At 46.8% G+C, this 26,798-nt stretch overlaps 1 protein-coding gene across 8 annotated transcripts in view; it reads left to right on the top strand.

The window, feature by feature from the left end:
* Positions 1-26,798, top strand: part of DMRTC2 (DMRT like family C2) — a 359,569-nt gene that overhangs the window by 70,941 nt on the left and 261,830 nt on the right. For 6 of the 8 annotated variants that reach the window (XM_078651358.1, XM_078651357.1, XM_078651362.1 and 3 more), the window contains exons 3-4: positions 6,488-6,657; positions 6,754-6,866. In XM_078651358.1, coding sequence (XP_078507484.1) covers positions 6,488-6,657; positions 6,754-6,866 — 283 coding nt within the window. The remainder of the gene's footprint in view (positions 1-6,487; positions 6,658-6,753; positions 6,867-26,798) is intronic. The other 2 variants (XM_078651363.1, XM_078651361.1) reach the window with 1 other exon arrangement.

Genomic DNA, 26,798 nt, shown 5'->3' with positions numbered 1-26,798 from the left:
CTTTCGGCCAAAGAAGCTAGTGAGAGGGTGCATAAGCCAGAAGTAGGTTGTTGTGTTTTTTTCTACTACTTTCTAATGCTAAAGGGCAGAGTCCTTCGTCCCATTTTAGAAGGAAAAATTAAAGATGATCACGCTAAACAAGATCTTGTCTGCCCTAGACCCTGGAGACTGATGTGTTGTACGGCTTCTACTTCCACCTCTGTTTAAAGTCATTGCCTGTCGCACTGTGCGTTTGTTGGACAACATATACGTTGGGATGGTGCCAGACTGATTCCATGCACCCCCTCAGGTATGTTGGCCTATAAACCTACTAGCTCACAGTGATACCATAAGTACCCCTAAACCTAAAACGGTTACAAATGGATTGGGCAACCTCAGAACGTGACAACCCTGACTTCCCAGGGAATCGTGATAACAGATCTAGAACGTTTTCGCCAAGTCACTCATGTATACCCAGAGAAATGCACAAGAAATACATTGAGGCGTTTCAAAATGTATTGAACATTTGTGATTCTTGTGTAAAATATATGCGATGCAATGATTAATAGAAGCAAATGAAAGTGATTAACAATATAATAACAGTGAAAAGGATAAACACTTCCACTGTTGTGCTAAAACAGTGTATAAATGTTGACATATAAGTACTGTGTATAGTGTATTCCTACTATGTGCTCCCTAACCCAGTTGCCTAGGGCGGGTGATCTGCCAAAATCCCCAACTGGATGATCTAACTCCCCATTACTTGAAGGTGAGTGTATGGTGACCCCTGTCTCGGTCACAAGTTAGACATCCCTCCTCGCAAAGGGTAAACGGGAATCAGCTGGGCTGAGACTCTGAACAGTGACCTCGCAGTGACAGCAGAGTGCTCCTCTGATCTGAACACGTAAGTGCTCTTGTTTATATAATAAAAAAGATTCATGATACCCTGCCAAGACCTCAGCCAGGCTGTCATAGTCTATTTTCTTATGATAGCTATATCGTCTTAAAGACTATAAACAAACAACATTTGCGCAATGAACTTTATCCCTTTTACCAAATGTTCAAGGTGTTGTGATAATGTTTTGATTAAGTGAAAATGTAAGCAAATGTGTTTTCTAAGAAACATATTGTTCAGTCACGCAAGCAAATGCGTGTCAAAAGTCAACGTGTAGAAAAGAATGCATCGTAAGAAATGTGTGTATGTTAAACGGCCGCGTTTCTCCCTGGGCCTGACCCAGCCATGTGACAGATGGTGGTGTTGGACCTGCAGGATGCCCATTTCCATATACCCGTCCTGCATTCCCATTGGTGCTACCGGCTGCCCATGATAGGACATTAGCATTAACAGTTCACTGTGTTCACTGTGCCCCTCAGGTCTTCATGAAAATGATGATGGGGGTAGCAACGCACCTTTTGAAAGTTAAGGATCCCAGCCTACCCCTACCTCAACGGCTGGCTGTTAAATGCAGGCCCGCCCCAAGCAGTTGTCAACCATCTCTAGACAACGTTAGCTTTGGGGTTCACTATCAATGTGCGTATGTCACACCTGAATTTTTTGCAGATGATCCCTTTAATTTGTGTGATTCGGTTTGATTTCATACCTTTTCCCGACAAAGGAGAGTTGAGGGCATTCAGACTATAAGCCCAAAACGTTTAGCTGTGGTCCTGGATTTCAGTGAAGTCGACTCTGAGGCTACTGAGACTGCTCCCATTCTGTGTGAACAGTTATCTGATTTATTTGACAGTAAAATTATTGGCATTGTGGAAACACTTAACATCACAGCACCAGATTGCTTCCCAGATACCAGTCGTTCAGGAGACACAATAGTGATCCCATTTAAGACCACATTTTGATCTCTGCCAGAGTTTGCTCCCATTTGCAAGGAGAAGTCTGAACAGCCCTTTAAAGCATGTGAGTCTGGCTCATCAGATGACCCTTGTTCACCTCGCATTCTTACTGTTGGTCTTATGGCCACCAATCCTATCCTTAACCTTCGAAATAGTTCCCTTCATTCGGCTACTGTACCAAGATGTTGGAAACAAGCCAAACTGATTCCCTTTCTGAAGAAATCTTATGCAGATAAATCTATTCTGACAAATTTCAGACCTATTGCCTGCCTTCTTTATGATGTTGGAGAAGCTTATCAATCGTCAATTGTCTAACTACTTAGAACAAGACCAGCTGCTGCACCTGTCTGTCAGATATTTTGCCCCCGCTTTAGTATGGAGTCCACCTAGGTGAAGGTTACGGACACCATCAAACTGTCTAGTCCAAGAGAAAAAGGTTGTGTTGTTAGTTCTTGATTTAGGCTCAGCTTTTGATACGGTGTCTCACCACATTCTCTTGCAACGGCTGGAAAATGAAGTCCTGAATGGATCAGCGTTGGCTTGGATTCACACTTTTCTGTCTGACTGAAGCCAATTGGTTTGGATGTTGCATTTGCTTCTGATCCTAAACTATTATGTCTTGGTGTCCCTCAGGGTTCTGTCTTCAGCCCCTTTGCTGTTTAATATCTATCTATCTATCTATCCATCTCTGCGCCCAGATTGTGTCTTATGCAGATGATACTCAGATTCTTCTTACTCTGGATAAGAACTTTGTGAATGCCTTCAGTAGATTTAAGACCTGTTTGAATGTAGTTTTTCATTGGATGTGCCTCAGTAATTTACAGTGTATTGCTAGCAAAATAGAGATCTTGCTATTTGGCATAGCTCCCCCCTACTCGTGATGGTGAATGCTGGCCCAGTTGTGTCCAGCCCATTCTACTATAGTGAAATTTAGGGGTGAAGATTGATGATCAAACTTCCTTTCACCCCCCTATGTGGCTGCGGTGGGTGGCTCCTGTTTGTACTTTTAAAGTCTATAAAGAAAGTTCTGTACCTACTTCAGATACAGCCTCAGAAGACAATTCTGCATGCCCTCATCACCTCGTGACTCGATTATGCCAACTCTTTCTGTTGGAGTCTTCCGGCATACCAGCAGAAGAGACTTCAGTTGGTTCAGAGTGATGCTGCTATTAAACACTGTGAGGTGCTCAGATTTGTCAACATCTTAATGAGCTTCATTGGCTGCCAATCAAAGAATATGGTTCAAATGCCTAACACTGGCTCATAGTGCCTTCTGTCAGGTAGACCCTCGGTATTTGGACAATAAGCTACTCCATTTCATCCAGTAAGATGGGATGGCACTGGTTTCTCCTTTCTTGCTGCCACTGCACGGAATGACCTCCCCTTTAACCTATAGGCAATAAAAGATGAGCACTCTTTCAAAAGCAAACTTAAAACCTTGTTGTTTCTATCGGCTTACCTGTAAGCTGGCTTTGGTACTTGTGGTCACTAGTTTGCTATCACCAGGATATTCTTGAGTAACTGCACGCTTCACAAATCCCTTGATTGATTGAGACTGATGGCCTCCTGCATCCTGCTGGTCATGCACACCAGGTGACATATTCAGGCTCTGTAGGTCTGGAGTCTTAGTGTGCCCAATATCGAGAACACCTCTCCGACCATGTCAGATTTCAGAGGAGCCTGGGGAAGAACTCCATTGTTGGTTACTGGACCATGAATGGGTCAGTGGCAGACCCCTATCAAGTACTCAACCAGAGCTGACAGTGGTGACCGATTCATTTCTTCAGGGTTGGGGTGGCCATCTGGAAGAGGTGGAGATCAAATGCCTCTGGTCTCCATTGGAGGCCCAGCCCCATATCACCTCCTACAGCGGAAGGCCATCGGCTTAGCTTTGGAAGCCCTCTTTCCATCCATCAAGGAGAGGGTTGCACAGGTGCTCACTTACAACACCACTGACATGGTACTGCAACATACAGGGTGGAGAGTGTGGGGGGTCATTGCCCCTGTTCCAGGAGACTGCGCCTCTGTAAATGTCTGGACCACCAAGGAATTCTGCTGGTGGTGAACTACCTGGGAGGCTCTTTCGATACCAAGGCAGACGAATTGCACTGTCAGGGCCTAGCAGATCACGAGTGGCAGTAAAATTTGGAGGTGGCGCAAGGTCCCTTCTATGAATGGGGAGAACCTTATCCTGTTCTGTTGATCACTGCTGAGAACGCGCAGTGTCTGCACTCTGCGTGTTAAAATTTCTTGTATTTTTTGTTTGGTGACGTGTTCTGCCTCGAGTGGAACTAGGTACTCCTGTATGGCTTTCTGCCGTTACCACTCCTGCTTCAAGATCTCGAGAAGATTAGAACGACTGGCTCCAAGTCATCCGTTTGGTCCCAAATTGGGCATGGAGAGTTTTTTTATTCTGAACTCCTGGGCCTGAGCATCTATCCTCTGATCAGGCTGCCCCTCCAGGAGGATCTGAAGTTGCAGCAGCAGGGCAGGGTTCTGTACATGGGTCTTCACCCTCTCCACCTTCATGCTTTAAGGTTGAGCGGCAACAGCTGATCACCTTTGTCCTTCCTCTGGAGGTGGTTGATGTCATTTTGACAGTCAGTCGTCCCTCAAACAAAACTGTATACGCTTGGCGGTACAAATTTGTGACCTGCTGCAGTAAACGGCAGATAGACCCCCCTTCAGGCAAAGTTATCTGATATGTATTGTTTGTTTTGTCCCTAGCCCAGCAAGGCTTTGCTCTAGGCACAGATAAAGGGTACCTTTTGGCATTTGTATGGTTACCTGGTCAGCTCTAATTGTTTCAGTCTCCAAGTATTAATGCACTTTTTGAAAGGTTTACAACATTTGTTTCCTCCCTCGCCTCTTGTGATGCCTCAGTGGGACTTTAACTTGGTCTTCGCATATCTGATATACACCTCTTTTGAACCTTTTCACCGCAGTTCCTTGTGGCTCATCACACAGAAGATGGTATTCCTCATCACCTTAAGATCGCCATGGCGTTTAAGTAGGCTTCAGGCTCTCTGTGCCAACCTTCTGTACACTACCTTCTTCCCAGAATAGCTGGTTATACGGACCCGGGCATCATTCTTTTGTAAGTTGTTATGCCATTCCATGTTAATCACGACAACAACTTACCAACATTATGTGGTCTGGCTCACCCTCTAGAAAGGTTGAAAGACTCCATCAATTGGATCTCAAAAGAACGCGTAACTTTTACATCTCACATTACAGAGAACACTGGGTGGGCGATCTGCTCTGTGTGTGATTCTTTAGAGGAAAAAAATTCAAGCCTGTGCAGAAGAGAACTATCTCCCACTGGATCATGCTTTGAATCAATATCTGCTATGCATCGCCCAAAAAGCAGCTTCTGGAGGGATTTTGTGTTTATTCTACCGGGGCCAAAGCTGCTTCCGCTGCATTGGCATACTGAGCCACTTCTTGAACATTTGACAAGTGACAATGTCAGCATCTCTACTTATATTCACAAAGAACTGGACAGTCTGGTTTTCGGAGAAGGGAATTTTACCTGCTCAATCCTTCAGGACTTTCTTGTTTGACTTCATTCATAGACCCACCTCCAAATAAGTATTCCTTTGGTATCTTTTCAAAGAGTGAGGAATCTGCAGCTAGAAGTCTCTATCAGAAGGCCAAGTTACTTACCTTTGGGAACGCTCTTTCTGGTAGAGACTCTGTATAACCACAGATTCCTCAATGACCCTCCCATCCTCCTTGTTCTGTAATTGAACTTTATCCTCTAATAAGGTCCAAAGTCTAGGAATCTGTACACAACTAATTTACTATTGGGGCTCAGTGTCTGATGGCGGGGACAGCTGATAACTGTTAGCGTGCAGGAGTGACGCCTATGTAGGCACTGCATGTCATTTCTGGAGTGGAACAGCGTTCATTTAGGGCTCCACAGCACTACCTAAAGGTGCACAGAGGTATTTCTGAAAGGTTTTCATATCCAGTGGAATATTCAAAAGGTGCAGAATCTGGGGCTAGATAGTCTCTACCAGAAAGAGCCTTACAGAAGGTAAGAATTTGTTTACTTTCTTCACTGAAATCGCAGGTGAAGGTGACATCCGTTTTAGAAATTCACTGGAAAAAAGCAGAGATTAATGTGACTTTATAGTTAGATGTTGAAATAAGATAAAAGCGAATGTTTAAAAACAAAACACTAACTCACCAGTTATAGTTTACTGAGCTAACTATAACTTGCACCCACCATGTACTGCCGATGCCCTCACATATTACATTGCTTATGACATGTTAAATTACATCACTGATGACATCTGGCCAGGCCCTTTGAATGGCCAACCTCCTGCACATGGCCTGGCCTGCCTCTCGTCATTTTCTTGTGGAACCCCCCACGAGCAGCTAAACCCCTGTGCTTGTGCCCTGCGGCCTGAAATTCAGAGGTGACATTAAAATCCACTAGGAGAAAAACATCTTTTCCCTCCCTTTCTATTGCATTTATATTTAAATTGTGGATGTCGAGATGAATTTTCACAACTTTTAAATAAGCATAGTCTTGTGAATGGGCACGATCCACAAATTTGGGCCACTTTTTTGGGAAGAGGCAGGGATGTGTTCTTTCCCGGCCCATTTGTGATTCCAATCTGACTCTGGTGCTAACTGCTTCTCTCCAACCTAGAGAGCGTCGGCGGGTGATGGCTGCCCAGGTTGCCCTCAGAAGGTTGCAAGAGTCAGAGCTGAAGGAGCAAATTGTTCGAGAAAGACCCCATTTCCAAGATGGCACATCTTTGGTCCCTGCAAAAGTGCCAAGAGTGGAGATTGTGACGCAGCAAGTTGCAGGTTGGTCAGGTGCAGTATCTTAAGGCGATAACTCCAGACACATTAACATCAAGCTCTGTTAGTTTCTTACCATTATATAATTTAATGATTTTCTTTAATCCATAGGTGAAAATGAAATTTCACATACAGACTCAGAGAAAAGGGTTGATAGCACTTCTAATCCTCCGATTAACTATTGGAGCAACCTACAGCCTTTGGCTTCGAGGTCGGTCAATGAGGTACTGTAAAGAACATGTTTACCAAAGGGTTAGGGAGAGTTGGTGGTGGAAGAGGGCTGGAGTATATTTTCAGGCCTGAGATGTTCTGAACTGAGGGCTGCTTTACATAAGTGTTGGTTGATTGCTCAAGAATGGCTTGCATTAATTACATCACCCTCCTGTGGTAGTCATATATAATCCAATCTTGTATTGTGCACTACTTACTAGGGGTTCCTTTTACTCATCCTAATTTTTACGCTTTGAGGGGCAGCAACCACCAGACCAACGCCCACTCGTCTTCCTAAAGGAAAACTGTTGTACTCGCTTAAAATGTTCACCCATCAGACTAGTGATGGACAGAAATGTAATGTTCTAACTTACACGGTAAATGATCTCACATATAAGTTTCCCACTGCTCCTTTTATGTTGTTCAGTGGTTACATTACTTTTACATTGCATCTTCGCTGATAAGATTGTACATATTTTATATATGTATGTTGTTACATTAATTATATGTATCATAGTATTTAGTCTTAATTTAATGAACATTCCTTTTCTTTGAGTATGTTTGCTCATAAATACATATTAATATATTGAACAGTGGCGTTAGCAAACCTGTAGTTCTCCTGCATTGGTTCTTTCAAAGATTTGCATACTTTAATGTACCCTGTCCTCGCACCGGAAGCATCACAATAATCTATAATAGGCAGAGCAATGCTAAATATAGTATGGAAAAGCTTAACGTTACCATAACCATACGATTTAGTTAATGAGTCATTTAAAACCATAAAGCTACCGTATTTTGAATCTGTTCAGATCATTTGGAAAACCAAATTTAAACCGATCAGGAGACATTTCCGTTAACACCCCTCTGCCTGGGGGACCCCATACCTCCAATGTCTTACTGCACGTTGTGTGAAATGAGTCTCCCTGAGTGCTACTCAGTTTTCTTCTATTCAGTTTTGTTCTCTTATAAAGAGAATTATTTCAGTTTTTCACTACAGATTTACATTTGCTTCAGTCAACATCTATCTGTGATCTGTTGTAGTGTTTTTTCCTGATTGCAGATGTCAGATATTCAGAAAAAGGATTTCTGTAGACCTTGTTGCTTCTGTGTGAAAGTTAGGCTGTATTCTGATGACCCCAAAAATGAATAAATGTTTTGCCTTTATCCCAAACATAAGACAAAGGACTGCAAAATGTGGCGTACCTTCTGGACAAAAACTCTGAAGGAGCGAGAGGGCAGATTACCTCGATGGTCACAAGGGATCAGGGACAAGGATGAACAGGAACGTACTTGAAAAAATTCAAACAAAGCTCAGAAAATGTTCAAACAAAACTCAGAAATTAGGTAATTCTGATGACAACTTACTCCTCAGAAGGAATTCCAATTAAAACATGCGCATATGGGCAGAATTGACACCTCCAGTACATGAAAGCCCTGCCTGATAGCTGGTGAGACAGGCCGCCGAGGCTCTGTGCATGCATTTTGTATAATTTTAAAAATACCACTCTGTGTTTTTTACTTTGTCCGCTACTTCTTAGCGCAATGTGTAATTTGTATGTCTGTTGATTTTAAAAACAAATATACTTGTACCTGAACGCCGCCCCTCGGCGCAACGCTCTTTTCTTGGCCTGATATTACCCTTCGCTCCAGGCACCGATCCGCCACGGCTTGTGCCGTTTGCAGCGGCGGTGGCCACACGAGCGCTACTTTCTCCATCCGGCCACACATCCTCACTTCCGCCCTGCTGGTCAATTGTCAGGTTAGCGGGCTAGTGAGTTTCTCTCCTTTGGGTATTTAATGACGCAATGGCGGAAGCGCAGCGGACGAGCGCAGCGGGACCTACTTTCTACTCACCTACTACTACTCCATCTGTCACTCATCATTTTTCCTCGATTTCGCTCAAAGCATGTCCTGATCTGGGCTTTATTAGTATAAATTGTCGATCTCTCTCTAAACATAAGAGAGACATCTTTGACCTCCTTGAGTCATCTAGACCAGCAGCCATGTTCGTTACGGAAACATGGTTAAATGATAGCTCTGGTCCGGACATTGCCATGGCTCTCCCCAATAATTACATCTTTGTGGGGAGAAACCGTGTACTCAAGGATGGCGGAGGTATCGCTGTAATTTTTAAAAGAGAATTCTCTTGCAAATGGGAGGATCTTGATTTTCCCTGTTGTGAAGCTGGTCTCTTCAAACTCCTACTCTCTCCCAATTTTACTTTGACTGGAACCCTTATTTATCGTCCCCCTGGCTCAGCCTGCACATGGGCCTCCTCTTTTCCAGAGCTTATTGCCCCTCTGATGTTACAATCCACTAATTTCCTAATAGTGGGAGACTTAAATATTCATTTTAATCAGGCATCTTGCCCCATTAGCACGCGCCTACTACAGGATTTAGCCGCCCTAGATCTTCACCTACATAACTCTAGCCCTACCCATATAGCTGGTAATCTATTAGATCCCATTATCTCCAATCTTAATTGCATCACCTGCCACTCTTCTTCACCTGTTACCTGGTTTATTATTGATTTTTCAATCAATATTTCTGATCATCACAACTCCTTTACTAGATCACATCCTCATAAAGCCAGCAGGAACTGGAAACGATTAGATAATGGCAAACTGAATATCTGCCTAGAGAATTCTAAACCTATGCTTCCCATGGTTACTACTAAGGAGGTATCTGCTGTCAGCTCTTGGCTGATATCAGCCTTAGATTCCTGCCTCCCCACCCAGGGAAATAAGCCCCATATTCATCATCCACCGGCTCCCTGGTTTAATGATTCACTCCGCCAGGAAAAATCTCGCTGCAAGAAACTGGAACGCATTTGGCGCTCCAACTATTGCACGGATAAGAAAAAAAGGTATAAGGCCGCTCTTCTTGTATACCATTCTGCCTGTGATACCGCCAGAGCTAATTATGCTAATATTACCATACTTAATGCCCAAAATCGACCCAAGGCCTTGTTCAAAGTTGTAAAAGATCTGGCAGGCATGTCCTCTGTACCTAAAGACCCCTGCCTGGACACAGAACAATGTAATGCCCTGGCAAACTTTTTCCTGGAGAAAATAGATAACATTTATGCTAATTTTAGCACCTCTTTTACCTATTCCACCATTCTTGATTCTCAATTGCCCAGCCCTTGCTCCGTCGATGCACCTAGTCTTACTCCCACTGCTCCCAAACTCCACTCCTGGGAGCTGATCTCGCCTGTGCTTTTTCAAAAAATATCTACACGAAATAAAAACTGGTTCTCCCTTGGATCCCATGCCTCCACAAATATTGTGCACACTCGATCCATCTATACTTCAGATCATTCTTGATCTCCTGAATGCTTCATTGGTTGAAGCTACGGTTCCCAAAGAATGGAAACATGCGATGGTGGTTCCATTGATAAAAAAGGCCAACGCGGACCCAAATAACCCCTCCAACTTCCGTCCCATCTCTCTTCTCTCATGCTATTCTAAAATTCTTGAAAAGCATGTTCATTCTCTTCTCACTTCTTATGTTGAATCTTTTAGTTTTCTTCACTCCTCTCAATCCGGGTTCAGGGCTGGCTTCTCCACTGAGACTACGCTTCTTGGTGTGACTGAGACCATCAGAAGACAAGTGGACAACGGGGAGACAGTGGCACTCATCCTGTTAGACTTGAGTGCCGCATTTGACACCGTCTCCCATTCCATCCTGTTGTCCACTCTGAAATCTGTGGGTATAGACGGCCCGGCCCTGGCCTGGATTGCTAGTTTCCTTTCTAATCGCACCTTTCAAGTCTTTTCCTCTACCTCTGTCTCCTCTAGCTTCACCTCCCCTCATGGTGTTCCCCAGGGTTCTATTCTCAGTCCCCTTTTATTTAATCTTAATGTGAGTCCTCTAGCTTTCTTGGCGGAGCAAGCAGGCCTCACGATCTATTCTTATGCGGACGATACGCAAATCGTCTACTCCTTATCCACAAATAAACATCTCCCCACGTCTTCCCTGCAGTCTGGTCTGGAACAAATTTCCAATTGGATGCATAGACATAAATTACAACTCAATGGTGATAAAACGGAGCTGCTTTTATTTGGCCCAAACTCATCGCTCTGGGGCCCTCAACATTGGCCTCAACAGATGGGCCCTATCCCTACTCCTTCAGCCACAGCCCGCAACCTCGGGGTCCTTTTGGACAACCAGCTGTCCATGAAGCAACATGTTGTAAAAGTCTCAGCCACCTGCATCACCATCGTACGGTGGCTGAGAAAAATTACGTGGATGCTTCCAGCTGATACCCTGAGGACCGTAGTCCAGGCCCTTGTCACCTCACGTATGGACTACGGGAACATTCTGCTCCTCGGGGCCTGTAAGGAGGTCATAAAGAAATTGCAGGTGGTTCAGAACATGGCAGTTCGCCTTATCTGTAACTTGCCTGCCAGGTCCTCTGCAACTGTCCATCGGCGTAAGCTGCATTGGCTGCGCATTGAGAGCCGAGTGAAATTTAAAGCTCTCTGCATAATGCACCATATCAAAACTGGCAAAGCCCCGAAATATGTGTCCTCTTTAGTACAGCACTAGGGGCCAGATGTAGGAGGCAAAATACCGGTCAGTAACGGCCGATTTCGGCCGTTACCGACCAGTATTTAAGAATTGACATGTAGGTGCATTTATTTGACAGAATCGGTAAATTTACCGAATCGGTAAATTTACCGATTCTGTAAAATACCGAATCGGTAATTTTACCGATTCGGTAAATCCAAATGTAGGTGGGACTCTTCTGAGTCCCAACGGCCTTACAGATTCGGTATTTTACCACCCAATTCAATTGGGTGGTAAAATACCGAATCCAGGTGTGCATGCACATGTGTGCATGCACACCTATGCCATGTGACAGACAGACATGCCCTTAGGGCATGTCTGTGTGCCACATGGCACACAGGCCTGTATTCAGGGTGCTAGAGGGTGTCAAAGTGACACCCCCTGCACCCTTGCAAAAATCGGTATTTACCGAATCGGTAAATACCGATTCGGTATTGCCCATTGATTCCTATGGGCTTCAAGGCCCATAGGAATCAATGGGCATTACCGAATCGGTATTTACTGATTCGGTAAATACCGATTTTTACAGATTCGGTAATCCAATTACCGAATTTACCTAAATCTCCCCCCTTCTATTTTACCGATTCATAAATACCGAATCGGTAAAATTCGGTATTTATGAATCGGTAAAATAGAATTACCTACATCTGGCCCTATGTTCCCTCGCGCACCTTGAGATCCTCTACGCAAAACAAGTTTCAGACCCCTCGTTTCAATAAAGTCAAAATGGGCGGTCGCTCGTTTGCGATACTTGCACCCTCCCTATGGAACTCCATGCCTCAATCCCTGCGATCTGAAACCTGCTACCTGAAATTCCGTAAAGGTATTAAGACCTGGCTTTTTGATTCTTAAAAAAAAAAAAAAAAAATGTGTGCTCATTCCTTCTCTACCTAGCTCATCTTCTGTTTGCCTTTAGCGCCGGGAAACCTCCGGGTAGCTGTGCGCTTAATAAATGCAATTATAATAATATTAATAATAATAATAATAATCACATGTCTTGGACGTTCAAACAAAGATGTTTTGTTGGGACCTGAAAGACCAAGGTCTGAGCCTTCTACTCCATCACTGAAGGCACTGTCTCATGACACTTCTTTTTTTTGTAAACCTTTATTGGTATAGACAGGATATACAAATCTGGGCCTACAACCAAACTGGCCGGCCACAACACGTGAAAGCAGTCAAGAAGTCCAGAATGAAGTTACAGAATCAATCATAGAGGAACGTAAGCAATACAATCTTAAAAAAGGGGGGGGAGGAGAGAGGATCCAAACGGCCAGCAAACAGGAGCAATGAAGGTTATTTTTTATAATAGGGCAAGAAGGAGCATGACAGGCAGGGCGACAATATAAAAGAATCCGGATTCCCAAATCAAACTATTGGTAACAGAAGGGCTAAAGGGCAGCCATGCAGGAATGTCAACACTGTATATATCAGAATAAAAAAACAGGGCCGTGAACATAAGTCAGTATATAAGTAAGAACGACTTTGTATCCCCACCACCCAGTAGCACATCGGAAACAGAACAAAGGGGGCCGGAATAGCGACAACACCCAGACTAATCCGTCATACTAACCTTGGGAGAGAAGGAAAAAGGGAGGGAGGGGGGGGAGGGGGGAAAGAGGAAAGAAGAGAGGGAAAGGAAAACACAGACTGAAAGAAAAGAATGCCGCGCCTAAACAAGCGTCCCGTAGCAAAGAACACATAAAAGAGCGATAATATCAACAACGAGAAGGGCATGGGAGTCGCAATGGAAAGCAGCAGAACTACAAAAAGAAGAACAGCGACATTACAGACCCCACCCCAAACATACCACAGAAGTCAAGGACAGACGCGGCACTCCAATAAAGAGATACAAAAGGGCCATAGAACTGAGGAAAATAAAACATCAAATAAGACCCAACCCACCCATCCCACCCAGCACCCCTGCAGAAGGCTATGGCCTACCCTCCAAACAGCGCGCCTGTCGCCCTAAACCAGAACCCGAAATGTAGTAGAGACAAGAGAAAAGAAGAATATAAAGACAAAAAAAAGGACATCAAGACAAAAGAAATAAATGGGAGGGAGGAGCAAAAGAGCAGAAACAAATACGGTCGGCCACCGCCCTCCACCCAACCATACGAACATATTATATGTGAACCAGAACGACACAATCTCGAGCGCCAAAAAACGTACAGGGGGGTCTCCCACAGCACTAGAAATATGAGCAACTTCGCCACAGATCTGTACGTCAATAAACCACCGGGAGCCGTGCATCTCACCCCATCCCTTTTCTAACCACAGTTACCACCCACCACAGGACAGTGTGAAATAAGCAACACGATGCGAGGCAAGCACACAATTGAAAGAGAATACGAGCAAAACGTAGGCCAGGGAGGGCAATCAATAAGCAAGTGGGCAAAAGTTCAAATAGGCAGTTCAAATGTCTCAGCAATAACAACAAGGGCAATAATAGACAGGAGTTCAGTCTTGCCGTCAGGAAAAGCGGGGGTTTCCCTGCAAAATAGAAACACGACCTCATCAAGGCAAAAACAGGCAGCGGTCCACCATTGTTCTCAGGCACCCGGGGAGGATCGGATCCCCGCACGACATCCAAGTCCCCAAACTCCAAACATCGAAGAGCAGGAGGTTCCAAATCCACCGGCCAGCAAATCCGTCGATGGATAGCGACAGTAACTCTCGTAGTGACCGGGGGAGGCGAGGCGGTGGCATCACTGAGACAAGAGTGGGCCATGAAGGAGCGTTCACCCAAGATGGCGGTAGAACGAATCGAGTCTCCCGGAGCACCGGGGGCCAGGGCAGCGCGTAAGGATCGTAAGGCATCAAGAACGGCTCCAATCGTAGGCTCACGCACACACGTCCAGGCCCCCGTGCCGTCCAGCAACTCAAGCCCGTCATCACGAGGAGACCCACAGCACAGGTCGTCGGTAGCCATTTTGTGAATTCAGCCTCCTCACCACCCTCCGCGATGCTCGAAACAGTTCACAAATGCGGGCCTTTACAGATTTCCGGGGGGTCCCAGCAATGGCAGCCTCGGTGAAAAAAGGAGATTCGCCCAAGGCGAGGGGCCGTCTGCAATATCGCTGGCGCTCCACTCGAACAGAGTCCGAGGACGAGGGTCCAGGGTCGATGGACGGAGCAGCGGCGGGGGGACCCCTTCACACGATCAGTCCACGGAGCACCGCGTTCCACACCAGCCTCACGGCCGTCAAGGCGGGCCCGGATCAGGGTCACCGGGATGTTCCCACAACGGCTCTCACCAGTGGCGCAGTCTCTCGGCCGGGGCCGACGGTCACCACAGCGCCAGGCCGGATCCGATAGGCGAGGTCCCGGTCTCAACACCACGAAGGCCCAGGTCCCTTCGGGGGGCACAACTTCGGAACCGCAGCACGCCGGAGTCTCCAGGCCAAACGGTGAGTTAGAGCGAAACGTTGCGTTGCTATTTCTTCGAAATTGTGTCGTCTCTGGGCAGGATATACAACAGGATATGCGAGTCAGGCCAGAGGGCTGACGGAGCCGAGCTACAAGGCGACCATTACGCTCGCGAGCTTGGCTCCTCCCCCCCCCATGACACTTCTAAATCAAAATTGAAGACCCTGTCTACAGAGACATTTTTGTTGAAACATGTTGAAGATACTCTATGGATGACAGCATCAACGTCAACACCTAAAACGAGTACACCATCAACGGTAACTCGGTTGTTGAACATTCCATCGATGACCACCACACCGACAACACCTTAGGCAAATGTTTTTTGACATCAACAGCATGGTTACAAAAAAAAAGTCTGTAGACAAGGTGATATCAATATCAGGTGAAGGTATTCGTGTGGCTGCTACCTGAGAGCACACCATCCAGTAAGATTTTACCATTACCACCACAACATTTACTGAGGCCAGACTTCTCTAATGAAGAAGGTCCCGTTGGGCCTTCTTACAGTCTGTAACTCAACTAAATAACAAGTATTGGAACTTAGATAGCGAGGGTAGGAGACTGAATATTGTGGGCAGGAGGATCTTTACAATGGCTGCTTCTACAGTAAATGTAAAAAGAACAATTGATGGGCTGAATGCTAAACAATGTGATATATTCGTGCCCAATACAAAGGTCTCCATGGGGAGATGGGTCAAGACTGATTTTGCCTATGGCTGGGTCCAAACTGGAATGGGGGTGGGGGTGAGTGTTTGACATTGTTCAGCACTCTGTCCATCATTTGTTCTTTTGTCATTTGTCGCCATTAGTGGGACGGGTATACCCAGCTGTGGGTCCGTGCTCATCATGCCACCAGAGTCAAGCTATCCTGGCTGATGAGGGGTAATACCCTGAAACCAGTCCTAGCATGCTTGTTTCCAGTCTGGGAGGACCTGACCTGGCAGTTCTGGCTGGACTGTTCCCATGGGGAGCATGGTCAAGACTGATTTGCATATGGCTGGGTCCAAACTGGAATGGTGCAGTGAACAAAAAAAGCGATGGATTTTGGACTACATCTCTGTACTTGAGATGAGTGTTTGACATTTTTCAGAATTCCGTCCATCATTTGTTCTTTTTACATTTGCTACTACGGCAAAGAGATCCACTTTATCTAGTATTGGGGTATCTTTCATAGATTAACATGCCTGAATCATTCCCCGTCGCCGAGGCGGCAGTCCCACTGAAATAATACATATAAAAGCATTGCCTTAGAATAAAATTGTAGTGGGCTGATAAGACAGTAGGCCCAAAAGGCCCAAAGCTTAGTAGCCTATCTACCTCATTATATGAAAAAGAGCTGAAAATAGCTCCAACCAATCAGATTCCAGCACCCTCTAGAACCTTCCCAGCAGAGGCAGTTCTCCTCAGATTTTCACCGCACGTCGTGTGGAAGGGAGTCTCCCTGAGTGCCTACTCAGTTTTTTCTTCTTTGTTCCTTCAGGATGTCTGAAAAGAAAGCTCTTCAAGGCTTGCAGGACCTGTGATAAGAAGAGGGTCCATGTAGAGGATCAGCATAAAGACTGCATCTACTGCCTACATCCTAATCACATTGTAAAGGATTGTAGGATTTGTCGAACCTTCCCTGCCAAGACCATCAGGGACAGGGAGGCAAGAGTTCTTTTATGGCTCAAATCGTCTTCTACGGATGATGAGGACAGGGCCTCTACTTCCAGCAAAAGAGCCAGATCCAGAGACAGCTCTTCTCCTGAGGGGAGGAAACATCATAAATCCTCTCATAGAGCTTCAGAACACACAAGGAGGTCATCTTCACCTCCTTCTGGATCACCTTTATCTCCGCCTTCAGAGTCTACCAAATCTTCAGCGACTAAAACAGTGAGTAAAGCCCAGGTCAAGACTCTTTCACTGGTGTCTTCTCACACAGTCTCTATGACTTCTTCTACTTCAAGTTCTTCATCTACGGTCTCTACAAAAGCTATTACCTCTCCTATTGTGTCATCAAAAGTTTCTGCTTCTAAGAAAACTTCTGGGGTTAAAGAATCTTCTTCTGTCACTACTTCCTCAAAATCACCGTCGACGACCTCGTTGACGACAGTACCATCAATGAAGTCATCGTCGACGAAAACCCTGTCGACGTCGAAGTCATCGTCGACGAAGAGCCTGTCGACGTCAAAGATCTCGTCGACGGCAGGTCCATCGAAGAAGAGCCCGTCGACGACTGCCCCGTTGACGACAGCGGCAACTCCGTCGACGAAGAGTCCATCGACGGTGGCCCCGTCGACGAAGAGTCCATCGACGACGACCTCGTCAACGAAGAGTCCATTTACGGCAGCACCGTCAACGACGATTCCGTCGACGACGAACTCGTCGACGACGAGCCCATCAATGACACAGTCGACTGATGCACTTTTGGTCAAGACGCCCATGACGACGAAGAGTCCTTTTATGACCAAAAGTCCACCTGTGAAATCTTGGTCTGTGTTACCTCAAGTGTCTCAAGCATCGCCTGTTACGTACACCCATTTTCAATCAAAAACGTACCATAGGCAAGACTATACCAATATTTCTCCTTTGTTACCTTCACATATCTTTGAGACATATGTAGAGGAAGAAGAATCTGATGAAGAGGATGATGAGGAGGAAGGCCCTTTTGGGATTGCACGCCATCCATCAGAGTTACAGATAAAATATCAGGAAGAGGATGAAAAGGACGACTTCCATGAGCATTTTTTACCAAGAAGACTTGTCTACGCCTTATCATAGACAGTCACATAGGGTTCCACGTTCGGAGGACACAAGTCATCTTCCTCCTTCATTGATTCAGGATTTACAGGCCATGTTGGCAGACTATCGGCAGAGGTTTCCACCTACACCCTCTTCTCCAACTGTACCGGCGGTTACATCTACGCCACCACCACCAATACAAGAGCCTACCTCACCAAGACACCTTGTGGAGCCAATACCACAAGTAAATCAGGATACTTCATCTTCAGAAGAGGATGAAAGAGAGGAAGGCGAATTGCCTAATGATAATGTGCCTGGAAAACCTTGGGATGGATATGTAATCCCCATGCCTTCGCCTCCTGTACCACAACCATCTGACTCACCTCCTGAGGACATTGGCGGCTTTCATAATATCATGCAAAGGGCTGCTACGCGGTTTGAACTTCCGGTCACTATTGAACAGTCTAATTGTTTTCTTCACGAGTTTAAAGAAGGGTATAGGAAAATCACCAGGGCTATACCAATTATAGATTTTATCTGGAAGGAAGGTCTTAAAATTATGAAGAAGCCTGCCTCTATTCCTGCAGTCCTTCCTCGAATCGAAAAGAAATATCGGGTACCACCAGATACTCCATCTTGTCTGGTGGGTCACCCGCGTCCTGATTCTGTAATTTCGCAGGCCGCACAACAGAGGTCAAAAAATCTGTCTACCCCAATCTCAACTCCACCAGATAAAGAGGGCAGACGATTGGACTTGATAGGAAAAATAGTTCTTCGCCAATGCTGCATCATCCATCAAGGCAGCTAATTCTCTGGCAATTTTGGCACAATATGACCGCCAGATGTGGTCAGAGTTATCGGAATTCTTAGAGCTGATACCTGAAGATCGCCAGCAGGAAGCACGAAGGATAGTGCTCGAAGGAGAACGGGCTGCATCAGAAATAATCAACTGCGCCTTAGATATTGCAAACACTAACTTTCGGCAGCTAGCAGGAGCTGCTGTTCTCAGACGCCAGGGATGGCTCAGAGCAACCTCTTTTAGACCTGAGGTTCAGACTAAAATATTAGATATGGCGTACGATGGTGAAACACTCTTTGGTAAGCATATAGATGACGCTTTATTGACCATCAAGACAGACACGGACACGGCTAAGTCGCTGGGTACCATGCAGTATAAGAGAGGATCTTTCAGAGGATCAAGGGGTCGTGGATTTTCCTTGAGGGTAAATTACCACAATCAGCAAAACAGACAATACCAGTCTCAATATAAACAGCCTTATTACCAGTCTTCGTACAGACAATCATCTTCAAGCAATTTCTCTCGTCAAGGCGGACGCCGGCGATCGAGCAATCAAGGCCGCGACTCAAATAAACGTCAATGAGCTTTGCCGGACGCCAGTCGAACCTTCTCCCCTCCCTGTGGGCGCGAAGATCTCAGCCTTTTTCCAACAATGACAGAACATCACATCAGATCAGTGGGTCCTCGACCTTGTTGAATTTTGAGTTCCTTTGACATGCTCCGCTCTGAGGGTTATGCCATGCTTCATAACCCACTCCCACATCTCTTGAGCTTCCTGCGATAGGGAGAGAGACCTCGTCCTCCCTTGCTTGTTGATGTAATCCATGCGGGTGGTATTGTCCTTACACACCAGCACTGTGGAGTTCGCAATTCTCAGAAGGAATGCTTGCAGAGAGAGAAAAATGGCTCTCATTTCGAGACTGTTGATGTGCTTCTGCTGATATTGTTGAGACCATCGTCCCTGAATTTGAAGATCTTGGAGGTGTCCTCCCCACCCCTCCATAGATGCGTCCGTGGTCAGGACAAACTCTGGGAAAGTGGCCAGGAACGTGAGACCCGGAGACAGATTGCTTCTTTTTGACCACCAGTGGAGAGCCTGTATCATTCGTGTGGTCACCTTTATGAAATCGTCGAATGACCCTCCGGCCTGCTGCCATTGTCTGTGCAGCTCTTCTTGCAGCGGTCTCATCCTGAGTCTTGCAAGCGGGACTAAACTGATCGCCGAAGAGCACATGCCCAGAAGAGAAACGAATGTTCGGACAGAAACTGACTGTAATTTTTATTTAATATTTAATTTAACTGATTCGACGATTTCATAAAGGTGACCACACGAATGATACAGGCTCTCCACTGGTGGTTAAAAAGAAGCAATCTGTCTCCGGGTCTCACGTTCCTGGCCACTTTCCCAGAGTTTGTCCTGACCACGGACGCATCTATGGAGGGGTGGGGAGGACACCTTCAAGATCTTCAAATTCAGGGACGATGGTCTCAACAATATCAGCAGAAGCACATCAACAGTCTCGAAATGAGAGCCATTTTTCTCTCTCTGCAAGCATTCCTTCTGAGAATTGCGAACTCCACAGTGCTGGTGTGTAAGGACAATACCACCCGCATGGATTACATCAACAAGCAAGGGAGGATGAGGTCTCTCTCCCTATCGCAGGAAGCTCAAGAGATGTGGGAGTGGGTTATGAAGCATGGCATAACCCTCAGAGCGGAGCATGTCAAAGGAACTCAAAATTCTCTAGCCGACAACCTCAGCAGATCTCTCAAAGGTTGCCACGAGTGGGAGTTAGAACAAGTACAGGTGAACAGGATCTTCCGAATGTGGGGCACACCAACTCTAGACCTGTTTGCAACGCAACAGAACAGCAAATGCCTTTATTACGCCGGCAGATTTCCTCAACGGGGATCAAGAGGGAATGCCCTGTGTGAGAAGTTGGCCTGGTATATGATGTTCACTATTCTAGTGAACACCTTGCACCAGTCCAAACAACCCTTATGGTGATGGTTGTAAGTCAACCTTATAGACCAGCTATCCTAGAGGTAGCATGGACAGAACAGTCTTAGGCTAAAAGACTCTTGAGGGCGTGTAAAGCCAGCTGTTTTACCATATGTAACCCTTTGAATACCAAATTAAAGGACACCACACAGGATATATATAAAATATATATGTATTTATTCACTAACACACTCCTCTGAACTCTTTATGAGATCAGAGGCCAAAGCACATAACAAGTTACTTAATCAGGATACGTTAAGTTGCACAAAATACAGTTAGGCCCTAGGGGCGAAGCAAACCATATACTAAGAAAGTGGTATAAGTACCACATCACGAGAAAAGGAAAGGCCTAGGGCCTGGAGAATCGCTGGGGCTACACTATCTGAACCTTAGGTTAGGAGTAGGGGGCCCACAGGCGGCGCGTGCAGTGTCTTTACACACACGCGTGAGTCAATGTTAATTCAATGGGAACTTAGAGTTTAGAAAAAGAAGGATTTAGGGCACTTCCGGTTTAGCTTAGAGGAAACAACTAAAAACCTAGACACTTGGATTGGGAGCACCGAAGTACTCGCGTTACCTCACCCACAGGAAGCGGGTGCATAGGTGTGAAGATGTGTCGGGTTTCGCCGTTGAAGCCTATGGAGACCTGGAGGAAAGATGCTGCAGGTGACCAGGAGGAAGATGTCCGGGTGGATCCGAGGGTGGATCGAGGATGAAGAAGACCTGAAAGCAGAGGGGACAGAGTCAGGGTCTCTAGCCAGTGACCGGGTGGAATCGGGAAGGAATCAGACGACGTCGAGGAGCAATCAGGTGCTGTCGTGAAGCTTGTCTCTTCAGCCATGCGAACCAGGAGGCGTCGAGGACGACCAGATGCTGGAGAGGAGCTGTCCCACAAAGGTTCTCGCAGATGGAGGGGTCGACTGCCGGATTGGAGTCAACAAGCCTTGGCAAAGGCGACCCACGCAGGATTCAAAGAAGGCTTCCGATGCAGACTAGCAAGGTCTGAGGTGCCTCACCTTTGCAGGGAGGCAAGGGCCAGTCTGGAGCAACCAGTCTAGCGAGTTGGTTCAAAAGGATTGCCCTCACAGAGGCTACTAGCCAACGGGCCAGCGACCGGACACCGCGTTGAGCAGAACACAAGCAGAAGGGCCCCACGCAGAACTCGTGGAGTGTGGAGGGCTGATCTTCGGTGCAGGTGGAGTTCGAATTCAGGGCTTCTCAATCCCCAGTGCACAGCTGCGAGGATACCTCAGGAGCTGCACAGTTAGCAAGTCGTGGACTTTTCAAGATGTCCGGTCCCACGTGTCTCGTCGCCTCCACGGATCTCAGCTATGCTGCAGACGTGAAGAGAGGGTCAGAGAGGTCTGGAAGTCTGGGTCTTGTCAGGCTCTGTACTCAGGTCCCGGCGGTAGCGTCGACAAAGCAAGCCGTTGAGTTGCTGGATGGTGCCCTGTTGCCCAAGGTGGTCACTCCTTGGCCACAAGGGAGATTCTTTAGTCTTCAGCTTCAGCAGAACGTCGAAGGTCCAGAGTTTCGTTTCAAGTTTCAGTTCAGCATCAAATCTAAAGTCCTGGGGCTCAGCTCCTACCTTTATACAACTAAAGGGGGCTAGATTACTTTCAACGTCCCTCCTATGGGTGAGACCAGGAAGGGGGGTGGTTACACCCCCTCTCCTTTTTCCAGTTTCGCGCTAGAGCTGGGGCTGGAGTGCCCCAGCAACCGGTTTGAACCGGGGTATGCATGGGGCACCTAAGGTGCCCCAGGCAAAGTCTCAATCTATTCAGCCCTCCCTGTCCCAATACACAAAGTCCTGTCTGGGGTGGTGTTCGCACCTCTCCAGGCAGGAAACCTATTGTCCAAACCTCTGTGACTGGAAGGACTCCCAGCAGCAGGAGGTCAGACTTGTGTCTGTGGCAGCAGCGTCCATTTTGTGACGCTGGGGCTCTGGTTAACTTTAACCGGGATAGTCAGCAACAACATGTCTTCTCCCTCTAGAAGGGTGGAATGCTACCCCCGTTGCCAGAATTGGCGAGGGGGTAGTATTCCAAAGCGTATGACACCTTACACGACATGTTTAGATAAAGCCAAACCAAAGTTAGCATCTAACCGCGAGGTTCATAATGCACTTAAGAGTATATGGTATGGCAATATCATAGAACAGCTATAAGGACATGGTTCCGAAAGCTGCAGACCGGCTCAGCTCATGCTAGAGCACCATCTCACACATAACCAAGCACTCTGCCTCCAGGATTGTTAAGGCCTGCCATAGGAGTGACTTATAAGTTACTGTGTGTCTATATATAAGGGTAGATATAGGAATACTATACCTAAGCAAGGGGTGATTACACGACCTTGCCCCAGCTGAGTGATCAGCCAGTTTTGTCAGTTTGAGTGGCCAGCCAGGGGTGGCATAATACCTGCTGCAGCCCCTGGTAGGCCTTGGTTACACCTAGGGTACACTTCTACAGGGGTTGCCTCTGGTTCCACTTCAGCGTCTAGATTGAGGCCTGCGTCTGAGGTATTGCCATCTCCTGGAGCTAAGGTTGCTAAAAAACATCAACCATCTAAGGGATCTGATAAGCCTTCCACTTCTAAGGCTATCCCCACAGGCAAGGACATGGAGGGTTCTTCTGCACCTCAAAAACGGTCCACCAAAAGATTGCCTGAGACAGTTGACAAAGTTTCACCTCAGGCTGCTTCTTTATCGTCGACGACGCCATCTTCTGTCTCATCGTCAACGAAGACCTCCGTCGACGCTACATCTACGTCGACAGTGACATTCTCATCTCCAAAGCCCCAGATGATCATGTCGACAGCGGCTTCTTTACCTACTATGGTCCATGTATCTGTTAGACCTCTCTCGTCTACGGCGGCCATCGTCGACGCCTCGTCGTCGACTCCTCTTAAGGCTCTACCGTTGACGAAGAAGATACCGTCGACAGGCTCGTCGGCGAGCTCCACTCCGTCAACGAAGTTACCACCGTCGACAAAGGCATCGGCGAAGATTGTACCGTCGACGACGATCCTACCGTTGACGAAACCCAATCCGTCGACGACTGCCATCCCGTCGACGAAGCCCGTCCCGTCGACGAAGCCTGTACCGTCGATGAAGCTCGTTCCGTCGACGAAGCCCATTTCGTCGACAAAGCCCATTCCGTCGATGAGGCCTGTGCCGTCGACGAAGCCTGTGCCGTCGACGAAGCCTATTTCGTCGTCGAAGTCTATGCCGTCGACGACGGAACCATTGACGTCTGCTTCATCGGCAGCGGTGGACACACCGTCTACGCCGCAATTGTCATCTTGCACTGCGTTGCAGGTCTGGTCACCGTCTACGGTGTTCTTTACACCAAAGCAGTCTTTTGTTCAAAGGCGTGAACCAGCTTTCCAGCTCTCACCCCTACATATTTCACCTCAGAAGACGCCGTTGCAGGTTCCTGACCAGCTTTTAGACTCTGACGGTGAGGATGAAGTGGTTCAAAGGATATTCGGAGCAGCCACTAGTCCTTCTGAGTTAAATATAAAGTTTCAAGGAGAGGAACAGGAGGATATACAATCACCTGTACGAATGGCGTCCCCTGTAAACAGTGTCCCTGTCTCGCAGGTGCCAATTGCTTTACTTACTAACCTACAGTATATGTTGGATGATTATTATAGAAGGTTTCCGCCATCTGAATCTACAGGCTCGATGCCTGTTACTCCAGCTACTGAAGCGCCTTTTCCAGTTTTTCAACTAGCAAATCCTTCTTCACCTCCACCGCTCAATCAGCCTGTGGATCCACAGTCTACGGATGAAGATGATCAAAGAGAAGAAGGAGAAGTACAGGATGAGTCGGAGTGGGATGAATACCAGGTGCAAACTCCTTCTCCTTCATCTCAGACTGTCTCAGTTTCACCACCGGTGAACGTGGGTAGCTTCCACCTTTTGATGGAGCGTGCAACTAAACGCTTTCATATTGATATGGAACACATGGAACAAGACTGTTTTCTATATGACTTTAAAGATCAGCCCAGGAAACAGATCAAGTCTATACCCATCATTGACTTTATTTGGCAGGAGGTAATAAAGGTCATGGCAACCCCGGCATCCATTCCTCCAGTCCTACCACGAATGGAAAAAAAGTACAGGGCACCGGACAAATCACCTGCGTGCCTCATTGGACAGCCGAAGCTTGATTCTGTAATTGTCCAAGCAGCCCAAAAGAGGGCTAGAAACCCTTCCTTTCCTGTTACAGCCATGCCGGACAGAGATGGCAAACGCCTAGATTCTATTGGGAAGCGCGTCTCCACCATGGCGGCTACGACTGTTCGAGCGGCTAATTCATTGGCCATCTTAGGAAGATATGACCGACAGATGTGGTCGGACATTGCACCGTTCATTGACCTCCTTCCTGAGCCTTCCAAGGCTGAGGCGCTGAAGATCCTACAAGAAGGCCAAAGAATCTCAGAAGAGATTATTGATTCAGCAGTTGATGTAGCCTCAACTGGTTTTCGACAACTAGCGGGCGCTGCGGTACTGCGTAGGCAGGGGTGGCTACATTCATCTTCTTACAGACAAGAGGTCCAGAATAAGGTATTGGGCATGCCATATGATGGTGAATATCTGTTTGGGCCCCAAGTGGAGGAAGCCTTTGCAGACGATAAAGAAGGATACGGAAACAGCGAAATCCTTGGGCACCCTTCAATTCCGCAAGCCGCCCTTTCGAGGAGCGAGAGGACGGGGATCGTCCTCCAACAGAGGTGGATACAACCAACAATCCTCCTACAGACAAGGCAATCAGCGCTATCACACCCAGCGCTACCAATCTTACGGCCAGAGAAAGTCTACTTATACCCAGAACAGGGGAAAGACAAATTACTGCGGAAATAATAAGCGCCAATTAGACATTTCACCTGCCACCACCACTGCCCCACTCTCGAGGAAAAATTGGAGGACGAATATCAAAATTTTACTTAAATTGGCTGTCGATAACGTCAGACAAATGGTTCCTGGAGATCATGGCCAGGGGCCATGCCCTAGAATTCGAGCAATTTCCTCCAAATGTCCCACCAAAAGGTCCAGCTCACCTGAAGGAGCTGTTTGCCCAAATCAAATTGATGATACAAAAAAGGGCGATCGAGAGCGTACCTCAGAAGATGAGGGGAATGGGGTTTTACTCCAGATTTTTCCTAATAAAGAAGAAAAACAGAGAGTGGCGCCCGATCCTAGATCTTCGCGCACTAAACAAGTATTTAAAGAAGTTAACATTCAGGATGTTATCGCTTCAGGAAATATTACATCTTTTGGCAGCGGGGGATTACATGGTCACCTTAGATCTCCAAGATGCATATTTCCATATCCCCATTCTACCTCGCCACAGGAAATTCCTGCGCTTCAGGGTGGCTGGCAGGGATTACAATTCAAAGTCCTACCTTTCGGACTACGGTCAGAGCCAAGAGTATTTACGAAAGTTTTGGCTCCAGTGGCGGCGCACCTCCGGCTGGAGGGGATTCAAATTTTCCCATACTTAGACGACTGCCTTATAAAGGCCAGTTCTCGCGAGGTTGCACATTATCACCTACAACAGTGTCTACACCTGTTTCAGTCTCTGGGTCTGTCCGTCAACCTCGGCAAATCCCAATTGAAACCTTCTCAAAGACGAGCTTTCTTAGGAGCAACATTGGACACCCAAACGCTCCAAGCTTTTGTCTCGGAGGAGAGGCAAATGAAGATAAAACACATGGCGAAGAATCTGCTATCAAGAAGGGTAGTTTCAGTTCGACTGTACAAGTCTTTTCTGGGGATGATATCATCTTGCATCCCATTAATACCAAACTGCCGCCTCAGGATGAGACCGCTTCAGGAAGAACTGAGCTTGCAATGGCTATAGGTCTCCGGCACTTTCGAAGATCTCATCAGGATCACACCGCTCATGCGGAAGTCTATCCTCTGGTGGACACAAAAGCGACATCTCCAGCAGGGGTGCGCATTCCTTCAAGATGCACCATCTCCTTACCATCACTACAGATGCGTCTCTCGAGGGCTGGGGAGCGCATCTTCAAGGCCTCACAATCAGCGGCAAGTGGACTGCTCAACAAAGGCGGTGGCACATCAACCGTCTGGAACTGAGAGCCATTTTTCTTGCACTCAAGGCGTTTTGTGCAATCATTCAGGATGCCAATGTGTTGGTGAGAACAGACAACACAACAAGCATGCACTACGTCCCGGGGTCGGAGGTAAACAAAGGAACGCAATTATAGATTAGTTCCTTGAGGAGGCCATAAGAAAATACAAAACTGGGATAGTTAATGTAAACGGGGTGGCTGCACGAGAGGCATGTAGGTAATCAGCTACGCTCTTTCCTGGCATACTAATATGTCCCTACCAGAGGCCAACTCCCACCCTACCCCGTGAAGCCCAGAGACCCTAATACAGGAGTCTTTTTT

The sequence above is a fragment of the Lissotriton helveticus genome, chromosome 7 (assembly GCF_964261635.1).
Source record: "Lissotriton helveticus chromosome 7, aLisHel1.1, whole genome shotgun sequence".
NCBI classification, from domain to species: Eukaryota; Metazoa; Chordata; class Amphibia; order Caudata; family Salamandridae; genus Lissotriton; species Lissotriton helveticus.
The sequence above is the reverse complement of the archived record's forward strand: the minus strand, read 5'-3'. Positions and strand labels throughout refer to the sequence as shown.